This window comes from Bufo bufo, chromosome 9 (genome assembly GCF_905171765.1).
Source record: "Bufo bufo chromosome 9, aBufBuf1.1, whole genome shotgun sequence".
Taxonomy (NCBI): Eukaryota; Metazoa; Chordata; class Amphibia; order Anura; family Bufonidae; genus Bufo; species Bufo bufo.
Genome location: NC_053397.1, coordinates 112676883 through 112689385, shown reverse-complemented (window position 1 = coordinate 112689385; position 12503 = coordinate 112676883). Strand labels below are relative to the sequence as shown.

The following is a 12503-nucleotide window of genomic DNA, read 5'->3' as shown; positions in this document are numbered from 1 at the left end:
ATCTTAGAGTCTGACGGGTCAAATACAAGGTGGTTCCTGAATTCCTTGGAAATACCTAGTTTTTTTTCTGGATGGGCCCATTCGTCCATCACCATCTCTTTAATATTTTCATTTATGGGGAATACACGGGAACGTTTGACCTTCAATCCCCCAAACATCTCTTCCTGAACTGAGTGGAGTCTCTGGATGTCTTCCACCCCCATTGTATCCCTGACCGCTTTTAGCAGATCACTCATCTCGCTAGGAGTGAAGAAGAATTTTCTAGATTCCTCGACGATTTCGCCCTCTGATAGAGGGTACTCGTTGCCCTCCTTTTTGGAAGATGAGGCCTTGCCCTCCAAATCCTGGGAGTCTGAGGAGGCGAGGTCCGCCATTCTGGGACGCTTGGGTGGGCGAGCCCCCAGGGGGTCCTCACGGAGGGAGGCTAGAGAAGATTTAACTTCCTCCTGAATCATAGTTCTAAATTCCCGCATAATTGAGGGTTGTTCTTCTCTCACAATCCTGGCAATACAATCCTTGCAAAGTTTCTTAGGATAATCACGGAGCACTGGATGCATCTGGCGGTCTTGCTGGGCTTTTTCAAAGCTAGTTTGGCCTAAAGTGAGATAGCAGCCCATCAATTTTGGCAGATCCAGTATAGGTGCATTATACCAGAAGACCTTAGGGGAGGGGGGGGGCTCCTACCCAGTGGTTACCTGAGGCTCCATCCCTGCGAGATCAGCATATGTCAAGCTGCCGGCATGCCCAGGTGGGCTACTCACGCAGGGGCACTCTGGAGCGGTCTACTGTGGCTCCTTTTCCTGGTCCGACATCTTGCCCAGCAAAGCAGAGAGCGCAGCAGGAAAGTGCATGTGAGTTTTTGAAGACGTCCACTCCCGGGTCTCGCCCAGAAGTGACGTCAGACGCGCGCGCCTGCGCAAACGTCCTCCCGGCCAGCTACCTACACAGGGAGGTAGGCAACCCCGCGGCAGCTCAGGGCAGGCTCCCGCACAACAGGTCAGCTTTGGAACGAAGTCCGCCGGAGAGCAGGGGATGCAGTCCTGGGTGGGAGGCCCGCAAGGGAAGCAAAATTTCTGCTGATGCGGCACCCAGGTACCGAAAAAAAAAAATAAGTGGTCTTTTATACATTTCACCTCCCTGAAAACCAGAGAGGACTTTTCTCTGTCCTGGCCGCTATAGGGGCAGGAACTCACTGGTGAAGGTGGTGCGAGGGTTCCTTTTAACCTATCTCTGTTCCTGCCCCTACAGAGGTCAGGGGTCAATCTCTCTGGGCCGTCATGGTGGTGAAGTGGAAATTTTATTTTACATACATAAATGGTACATGTAAATTATTTTAACCTATCTGGGCACATTCATGTTAATATATTACAAGTTGAAATACAGTAACCCAACAGCTCAAAGTAAAATTTTTATTTTTTTAGATTTGTAATTTTTATATTTGTGGCACCCAGTTAGCAGATCATATAATAAGTTGATCCACAAAAGGGTGGATGTCTGTAAAGATCAAACAAAAATATAAGCAATATCACAGGAAAGAAACTAAATACAACAAATAATTGCCAGCTTCAAAAACAATGAAAATGTAATTTACCACACCACTTGCATATCAGAAGTGCAAGAGTTTTGGTCTGCCAAGTTTAGAAACACCCGTTATATTACATAGTAGGCTGAAACAAACCGAATTAAATACAAGGTATAACCCATGCATGCTCACCATGTCTTCTCATTAAACACTTAGAATGCCAAACCTTTAAAGAATACATTTGTGGCAAATAACTGGATAGTACAGAAACCACATTGAGACAAAATACAAAACAACTGGATTCCATGGAGATGTATGAATTTACAGTAGTTAATGTGAGTGTTCAAGTTTTGATAACCATAGCCACCATAACATTCCCTTAGTTCAGTTACAAAAAAAAACAAAAAACAAAAAACAAAAAAAACAACCTACAACAAACCATGAGCATACCAAGCCACCAATTTCCATCTCCCGCACAGACATGAGCAAATTCCAGCAGGTTTGGTTCTAGTTGCAGTAGTCAAGTAACACTTCTCTTGTTGAGCACTTGTCAGCATGTAAATATGCTGTAAGAAATTATTTCGCTCCAAATAAAGCCTGGATTCTTGTCTCTCCATGGTACAGCTGCAAGAATCTTGTACACAGGTTACATTTTCACTGGGCACGTTAGTGAGGTCGGCTGCTGCTGGACTCTGAGGAATGCCTACTCCGATGGCTGCTGTAACCGTTCGTATAACCATTGGTTTGCCGCTTTGTTAAACCACCAGTTAAAATATCCTGGATGTGCTGAACAATCAGGTTGATTGCAACTGTGGAAGAATTAATGGCAAGATAAGAAAAGAGTAAAGTCTGCATACTTCAATAAATCTGTATATTATATACAACACACAGTTTTCTGTTGCTTTATGTAGTAAATAACATAGTAAGTGTCCTAGTGAGCCATAACCATAGAAAAGACAAACAAAAAAAAATAAAAGGAAAAACCACACACCAAATAGGGAAGCTTGCAAGTATTAAATGCCAAAGTCAGCTCCTTCATACAAGAATGAAATATATGAACAAATTAGAATCTTATGGCTTTCTTTGCACACAAATTTGGTCTGACATTTATTTTGTTTTTCTATAAAAATGACATGACTGCCTTATTCTGCAGGTCAGCACGATTAGAGCAATACCTAATGTGTGTGGTTTTTATGTTTTACAACTTTTGAAAAAACAGTGCTATGTTAGGGCTTGCATTCTCCATGCATGAAAAATGTTTATATTTTACAAGTTTGGACATTTTTGGATGTGGTAATACCCATTATGTTAATTGGTAAATTGTTTATTTTAATGTACAAAATTGGAAAAGGGGGGCAGATTTGAACTTAATGTTGTGTTATTTTATTTATTTTAACTGTCATTTTTAGTTCCCTTAGGGGACTTGAACATGTGATCATCCGATCGCTTGTACCATGAACTGTAATACGAGGGGTGTTCAATAAGTTATCTACTGCAGCATTTTCTGTCTGTATCAAAGAGCGGAGCATGTCTGTGCAGGTTGAGACGTGCCTGGACATGCAACACACAGTAGCAGCTCAGTCTGATGAAAAGCACTGGAAATGATAGGATGGCAAGGGCAGTACAGTGCAGGTCTACAAAGAAAGTGAGGGATTTGGAGCTTCTTTCCACAATGAAATTCCTATAAATCCATGAATAGATGATTGCTGTTCGAGATGAGTAAAGAGAGCTTCGGATGCTACATCCGAAGCCGCTTTGAAAAAAAATTTGTTAATCCTGTACGAGATTGGTCTCCAAACAGTAGTGGAATGTATGGGCTCTGATGAGCCAAAATAAGTTATTCACAAAGTCGCGTGAGACTTCGTTGAATAACTTCAGTATTTGATTATTACAGTGAAAAACCACTTAAAAACTTGGAACCAAACTTGTTTTTTTCATTATAATAAATTACCGAAGCTATTCAATGAAGTCTCGCACAACTTTGTGAATAACTTACTTCGGCTCATCGGAGCCCATACATTCTAATACTGAATGGAGACGAATCTCCGTACATAATAACAATTTTTTTTTAGCAAAGCGACTTCGGATGTAGCATCTGAAGTCACGTCTCTCATCTTTAATTGCTGTATATGGTGATGATGCACCTTCCTACTACAAAATAAAGTTTTGGGTCAAGCAGTTTAAATGGGGTAGGGAATCAATTGAAGATGGTCGACCTCTCGAAGCATCTTCAAAGGAAATGTGCCGTGAAGCGGAGGCCAGGATTTTGGAAGATTGTCGGGTCAAAGTCAGTGTTCTAGCTCATGAATTAGGTATATCGAAGGTCAGTTCCTGGTGGGAGTCGCAAAAAAACTTGTCACCCACAATTTAGCCAAGAAAATTTAGACATGCTTAGAGAAAATCCTGGAGACTTCTATTCTCAAATTATTATAGGTGATTAAACAGGGGTTCACCATCATGATCCTGAGACCAAACAAAAGTCCATGCAATAGAAGCACAAGGGGTAACCAACTCCAAAGAAATGTTGTGTGCAGCAGTCAGCAGGAAAGATCATGACAAGTTTTTTGGGATACAGAAGGCATTTTATTACTAGAATTCATGCCACACAAGACAATTACTGGAGACACCTATGCGTCAACAAAGAGGCAATCAAAGCGAACCGCGATTTTCACGCAGAAGAAAAAGTATTAGGCGGAGTTCACACAAGCGTGTCCGGATAAAGTCTGGATGTGTTGCGGCAAACCCGCGCGAGTAGGTACCCAATTGAAGTCAGTTTTGACTGCGATTGCGTTCCGTTGTTCAGTTTTTATTGTGCGGGTGCAATGCATTTTGCACGCGCGTGATAAAAAAAAACTGTCTGTGGTACCCAGACCCGAACTTCTTCACAGAGATTCAGGTTTGGGTTCGGTGTTGTGTAGAGGTTATTATTTTCCCTTATAACATGGTTATAAGGAAACATAATAGCATTCTTTAATACAGAATGCTTAGTAGGTGGTCAATTGAGGGTTAAAAAATAAAAAATAATTAACTCACCTTCTCTTCTTGATCGCGTAGCTGCCGGTCTCTTCTTACTTCTTTAATCATGAGCTGCCGGCTAAAGGACTTGTTGTGACTTCAGATCACATGGTCCATCACCACCATGTTATAAGGAAAAATAATACAGTGAATAGACTGTCATCTTAGCAACCATGCGTGAAAATCGCACCGCATCCGCACTTGATTGCGGATGCTTGCGATTTTTACTCAGCCCCATTGACTTCTATGGTGCCTGTGTTGCGTGATAAACGCACAATATAGAGCATGCTGCGATTTTCACGCAACGCATAAGTGATGCGTGAAAATCACAGCTCATGTGCACAGCCCCATAGAAATTAATGGGTCCAGATTCAGTGCGGGTGCAATGCATTCACCTCCCGCATTGCACCCGCTCGGAAATCTCGCCCGTGTGAACTCGGCCTTACAGTACCATCAAAGTGAATGAGATTTGAAAAATGTCAAGTACATTTTGTTTGTTTTTTTAAATCTTCCATGCAGATTTTGAAATCAGCAGCATGCCAATTGTGCAATTATGCTTATGTATAGTAGTTTTTCTGATAGACTTTAAGTGTACCTGTACACAGTGTTGATTTATATGTAAAGGGGTTCTCTGGGAGTAAGGACATTTTGCAGCCTCTCACCAAGCTGAAGATTCATACTTACCTGCTCCCTGCCTCTCCTGTCCTCCGCCCTGGCTCAGATGTGTCCATATTCTGTTCTCTGGAGTGTTTATAACCGTTGCAGGATGGACATATGCTCCGCTGCAGCCAGTGACATGGCCACAAGCGGCATAACACTGCTGAAGCCAGTCATTGGCTGCAGAGGAGAATATGCCCATGCTGCACTGGATGTAAACACTCCAGGGAACACAACACACCTAAGCCAGAGAGGAGGACTGGATCGGCAGGAAGCAGGTAAATATGATTCTACAACTTAATCAGTTACATTTGAAAAGCAATTATTATTGGCATCAGACAACCCTTTTAAAATAAATACATTTTTATTGGAGTTTTAACAATAGTAAACCATACCCCTTTCTCCCTCAATACATTTAGAATAGTACTAGATAAACATTTTGAGGACATGGCGATTTTCCATGTTCATTTTGATCTCTTATTACTTTTTTGGGGCAGGTGAAGAGACCTAAAAAAAACTGCAAATCGTCCATTTTGATCCTCCCCCTGGAAATTGAATATTTTGGTCATAAGACCATCAGCACAATGCGTTTTAAGCAGAAAGGCAACTGGAACTGTGTATGTCCAGTCATTAAAACGTCACTTTTTTATTGTACATTTTTAATGTGTCGGAAGTAAATCAGGGGACACAATTGCATTTTTTAACCCCTTAGTGACATAATTCATTTTAGCCTTATGGACCAGTAACATTTTCCTACTTCGTGTTCCAGCAGTCATAACTATTTTTTTTCTTCTAAATTTTTGTTTTATTTTGCGGGATTAGTTGTATGTTTTTTAGAAATAATTTTTGGGGTATATATAGTGCATTAGGATTCACGTATTAAAAACAACATAAAAATGACCTGGCTGTCTTTATTTAATTATCATTCAGACCTAAAGATCCCATGGCATTCGTTCTCATTATTCATTCAGCTTTTTTTTGATAGAAACATAGAATGTGACGGCAGATAAGAACCATTTGGCCCATCTAGTCTGCCCAATATACTGAATACTATGAATAGCCCTTGGCCCCATCTTATATGAAGGATGGCCTTATGCCTATCCCATGCATGCTTAAACTCCTTCACTGTATTTGCAGCTACCACTTCTGCAGGGTATTTCATGCATCAACTACTCTCTCAGTAAAGTAATACTTCCTGATATTACTTTTAAACCTTTGCCCCTCTAATTTAAAACTGTCCTCTTGTAGCAGTTTTTCTTTTAAATATTCTCTCCTCTTTTACCTTGTTGATTCCCTTTATGTATTTAAAAGTTTCTATCATATCCCCTCTGTCTCGTCTTTCTTCCAAGCTATACATGTTAAGGTCCTTTAATCTTTCCTGGTAAGTTTTATCCTGCAATCCATGTACTAGTTTAGTAGCTCTTCTCTGAACTCTCTCCAAAGTATCAATATCCTTCTGGAGATATGGCCTCCAGTACTGCGCACAATACTCCAAATGAGGTTTCACTAGTGCTCTGTAGAGCGGCATGAGCACCTCCCTCTTTCTACTGGTAATTCCTCTCCCTATACACCCAAGCATTCTGCTAGCATTTCCTGCTGCTCTATGACATTGTCTGCCTACCTTTAAGTCTTCTAGACTGATCTCCTTGATGCATAGTGTGTATATGTTCAATGAGGCGTGTCGCTCCGATACCAGTTTCAATTGATTTCTTATGTTCCCTAAAGCGAATGTATAGGGGCCTGTAGGTTTTGCCTATATAAAAATCGGCCACACGGACAGAGAATGACATACCACATATGTAGTTTTACAATTAATAAACTCTATGACTGTGTGCTGTATACCTCCTATATGGATCGATGTGCCTCTGTACATAAAATCGCACGTAGAGCAGTGTCCACATCTAAAATTTCCCCTTGGCCCCCACTTGTCCAAACCAATTGGTTTGTGAACTCACAAATCTGCTATCAGTAATGACATCTCCTATAGTTTTAGTATGTCTAAAACTAACAATAGGCATATTCTTGTGTTCTCTCTCAAGAGATGATCTCTTTGCAGCATATGCCAATTGTTCAGGATAGTTATTTTTTTATTATTTGGGCCATAGGGGAATATTCAAATGTGAACATTGGTGATATTAGGCCATTAGCCCTTTGAGTGTGCACTTTTTGATAAGGTCTTTCAATGATTTTCCCTGGATATCCCCTTTGTAGTAGTCGTATCTTCAGCTCACTGCACTGCTCTTCAAATACTTCTAGGTTTGTGATAATTCTTGCCAACAATAAAAATTGGCCATAGGGGACCGCTGTCAGCACATGTGAGGGATGGAAACTCCTGAAGTGTGATAGAGCATTTGTCGAGGTGGGTTTTCTATATATCCATATTTAACACTGACTAATACATCTAAAAACTCGAGTTCTTGCTGTTCTACTATTCTACTAGTAAATCGCATGTTCATATCGTTGATGTCATTAAGATACTGTACAAAAGGAGTGGAACAGATTCTGATCACCAGCCCATATAATAAAGACATCGATTTATCTTAGAAATATCCTGATATGTTTAATATATGGATTGTTGACTGTAAAAATATATATTTCTCTTCAAAAGTTGCCAAAAATTGATTAGCAAAGGTACAGGAGACTGGTGTCCCCATAGCAGTGCCTGCTACTTGACTGTACCATTGCTGAACAAAAAGGAGTTGTGAGACAATACAAAAGGACAGTGCTTCCCCTATGAACTCCGTATAGTGTGCGTTCTTACCGAGCCTAGTTAATAGACTACAGATATTATGCACACCTCGCGCCTGAGGTATTCTGGTGTACAAGCTTTCCACATCTATTGAAGCCAGCAGGTAATCCTCTTGCCACTCAATTTCTTTGAGAGCTCCAAGAAAGTCACTGTTGTCCTCCAGGTATGACGGAATCCCTTGTAAAAGCGGTCGTAACATCCAGTCTAAATACTGGAAAAGGGGCTCGGTCAGTGACCCAATGCCCGACACGATGGGACGTCTACCAGTGACTTGTGTATTTTCGGCATGTGATATCATACTGGCTTAATAGGAAAAAGTGGAAAAAGTTTCTCTGCAGTACGCTTGGATAAGATTTCTTTATCTACATATTTCCATAATAGGGCTCTTAATTGTATTTGATATTTACCCATCGGGCTAGTTTTCAGGGGTAAGTATGTCTTATTGTCACTCAGCTGACGTGTTGGCTCTTTCATGTATTGCTTCTTATACATCACCACAATTTTTCTACCCTTGTCGGTCGGTTTAATTATTATGTCTATATTTTTAGAAATCCAGTCTAGAGCACCACGCTCCCACTCCTTCAGATTGGACCTTTCCTTAAGATAGGTCAGGGCTTTAATTTCCTTAATAACCTGTCTCTGAAAAAGGTCGAGGCTGGAGCCGGCCGGCAAGGGTGGAGTAAAAGTGGTTTTAACTCCTCTCGAAAACACCTGTTGTGTCTCACTATGTTCTGATTGTGTCTCCATTGCACACCCTTGCAATTCTAAAAGGGTTTCTATCATCTGTCTGTCAGAGTTATCTTGATATTCACAAAAATTAAATCATAGGGGACCTATAGTAAATAGGGGTTTCTACCTCTTTTGATTCTTCTAGACTTGGGTTTTTGTCCTGGAAGTATTAAATGTAGATTCAGTTTCCTCACTGCTTTAAATAAATCTATTTCAAAATGTGTATCATTAAACTCATTCACCAAACCAAAATTAAGTCCCTTGGATAGGACTGACAGACAGTCTGTGATTAGATGAATGTCAGTCAGGTTCACCACGATATGTCCCACTGGGAGTCTTGGATATGTTCCGCACAAAGGGCTAGCGTCTCCAGGCTACTTTTTTCCTTTTGTACCCACTTATTTGCGTTTTTTCTGTTCAGTCTCCCTCTTCTTGTGTTGCTCCTAAAGGGACTGCTGATGTATCTGAATCACTGTCAGGAACTTTCATGTTGGCCCGATCCTGGGGGCGCTTGTTTTGATCTTCTGAAGCGCCTGAATCTGAAGTCCAGTATTCCCTGATTCGGCGTTTATTCGGGCGCCTCCTTCTCTGTACTCTTTTTTGGATCATCCAGTCGAGGATTTTTCCATTATCATAATCATCTTTATCACGCAAGAATTTATCTTTTTTTCTCCCCTATGGCCAATTTTTACGGTTGGCAAGAATTATCACAAACACAGAAGTATTTGAAGAGCAGTACAGTGAGCTGAAGATACGACTACTACAAAGGGGATATCCAGGGAAAATCATTGAAAACAACATTGCTTACCGGTAATTGTTTTTCTCGATACCCATGACGGCACCCCATGCGACCAGGGACCTCCCGTCCGGGACAGGAAACCTGAGAAGATAAAAGGTTCACACCCCCACCAAGCACCAGTGATAGTAATAAACAGTACTCCGGAGGTGAATACACGTAAGAAAAATAGAGAGAGAGAGATCCAATACGGTACATTATATCTCTTCAATACTTAAGAGAGAAAACTCTCAGAAACCAATATGGAAGTAGCGGGCTACCCCGCATATAACCTAATAAAGGAACAACTAAAGGCTTTTTTTTTTTTTTTTTTTTTTTTTTTTTCCACCTCAGCCCCCAGTGCTTAAACACCCTGAAAGACCAGGCCACTTTTTACACTTCTGACCTACACTACTTTCACCATTTATTGCTCGGTCATGCAACTTACCACCCAAATGAATTTTACCTCCTTTTCTTCTCACTAATAGAGCTTTCATTTGGTGGTATTTCATTGCTGCTGACATTTTTACTTTTTTTGTTATTAATCGAAATTTAACGATTTTTTTGCAAAAAAATGACATTTTTCACTTTCAGTTGTAAAATTTTGCAAAAAAAACGACATCCATATAGAAATTTTGCTCTAAATTTATAGTTCTACATGTCTTTGATAAAAAAAAAATGTTTGGGTAAAAAAAAAATGGTTTGGGTAAAAGTTATAGCGTTTACAAACTATGGTACAAAAATGTGAATTTCCGCTTTTTGAAGCAGCTCTGACTTTCTGAGCACCTGTCATGTTTCCTGAGGTTCTACAATGCCCAGACAGTACAAACACCCCACAAATGACCCCATTTCTGAAAGTACACACCCTAAGGTATTCGCTGATGGGCATAGTGAGTTCATAGAACTTTTTATTTTTTGTCACAAGTTAGCGGAAAATGATGATTTTTTTTTTTTTTTTTTTTTTTCTTACAAAGTCTCATATTCCACTAACTTGTGACAAAAAATAAAAAGTTCTATGAACTCACTATGCCCATCAGCGAATACCTTGGGGTCTCTTCTTTCCAAAATGGGGTCACTTGTGGGGTAGTTATACTGCCCTGGCATTCTAGGGGCCCAAATGTGTGGTAAAGAGTTTGAAATCAAATTCAGTAAAAAATGACGAGTGAAATCCGAAAGGTGCTCTTTGGAATATGGGCCCCTTTGCCCACCTAGGCTGCAAAAAAGTGTCACACATCTGGTATCCCCGTACTCAGGAGAAGTTGAGGAATGTGTTTTGGGGTGTCTTTTTACATATACCCATGCTGGGTGAGATAAATATCTTGGTCAAATGACAACTTTGTATAAAAAAATGGGAAAAGTTGTCTTTTGCCAAGATATTTCTCTCACCCAGCATGGGTATATGTAAAAAGACACCCCAAAACACATTCCCCACCTTCTCCTGAGTACGGAGATACCAGATGTGTGACACTTTTTTGCAGCCTAGGTGGGCAAAGGGGCCCATATTCCAAAGAGCACCTTTCGGATTTCACTCATCATTTTTTACAGAATTTGATTTCTAACTCCTTACCACACATTTGGGCCCCTAGAATGCCAGGGCAGTATAACTACCCCACAAGTGACCCCATTTTGGAAAGAAGACACCCCAAGCTATTCCGTGAGGGGCATGGCGAGTTCCTAGAATTTTTTATTTTTTGTCACAAGTTAGTGGAAAATGATGATTTTTTTTTTTTTTTTTTTCATACAAAGTCTCATATTCCACTAACTTGTGACAAAAAATAAAAACTTCCATGAACTCACTATGCCCATCAGCGAATACCTTGGGGTCTCTTCTTTCCAAAATGGGGTCACTTGTGGGGTAGTTATACTGCCCTGGCATTCTAGGGGCCCAAATGTGTGGTAAGGAGTTTGAAATCAAATTCTGTAAAAAATGACGAGTGAAATCCGAAAGGTGCTCTTTGGAATATGGGCCCCTTTGCCCACCTAGGCTGCAAAAAAGTGTCACACATCTGGTATCCCCGTACTCAGGAGAAGTTGAGGAATGTGTTTTGGGGTGTCTTTTTACATATACCCATGCTGGGTGAGATAAATATCTTGGTCAAATGACAACTTTGTATAAAAAAATGGGAAAAGTTGTCTTTTGCCAAGATATTTCTCTCACCCAGCATGGGTATATGTAAAATGACACCCCAAAACACATTCCCCACCTTCTCCTGAGTACGGAGATACCAGATGTGTGACACTTTTTTGCAGCCTAGGTGGGCAAAGGGGCCCATATTCCAAAGAGCACCTTTCGGATTTCACTCGTCATTTTTAACAGAATTTGATTTCAAACTCCTTACCACACATTTGGGCCCCTAGAATGCCAGGGCAGTATAACTACCCCACAAGTGACCCCATTTTGGAAAGAAGACACCCCAAGCTATTCCGTGAGGGGCATGGCGAGTTCCTAGAATTTTTTATTTTTTGTCACAAGTTAGTGGAAAATGATGATTTTTTTTTTTTTTTTTTTTTTCATACAAAGTCTCATATTCCACTAACTTGTGACAAAAAATAAAAACTTCCATGAACTCACTATGCCCATCAGCGAATACCTTGGGGTCTCTTCTTTCCAAAATGGGGTCACTTGTGGGGTAGTTATACTGCCCTGGCATTCTAGGGGCCCAAATGTGTGGTAAGGAGTTTGAAATCAAATTCTGTAAAAAATGACGAGTGAAATCCGAAAGGTGCTCTTTGGAATATGGGCCCCTTTGCCCACCTAGGCTGCAAAAAAGTGTCACACATCTGGTATCCCCGTACTCAGGAGAAGTTGAGGAATGTGTTTTGGGGTGTCTTTTTACATATACCCATGCTGGGTGAGATAAATATCTTGGTCAAATGACAACTTTGTATAAAAAAATGGGAAAAGTTGTCTTTTGCCAAGATATTTCTCTCACCCAGCATGGGTATATATAAAATGACACCCCAAAACACATTCCCCACCTTCTCCTGAGTACGGAGATACCAGATGTGTGACACTTTTTTGCAGCCTAGGTGGGCAAAGGGGCCCATATTCCAAA

At 40.6% G+C, this 12503-nt stretch overlaps 1 protein-coding gene across 1 annotated transcript in view; it reads right to left on the bottom strand.

The window, feature by feature from the left end:
* Window positions 1-1395: 1395 nt before the first annotated feature.
* LOC120979122 (uridine-cytidine kinase 2) overlaps window positions 1396-12503 on the bottom strand; it is a 148174-nt gene continuing 137066 nt past the window's right edge. The window contains exon 7 of the mRNA XM_040407666.1: window positions 1396-2331. Within this exon, the coding sequence (XP_040263600.1) occupies window positions 2189-2331 (143 nt within the window). The 3' untranslated portion in view covers window positions 1396-2188. The remainder of the gene's footprint in view (window positions 2332-12503) is intronic.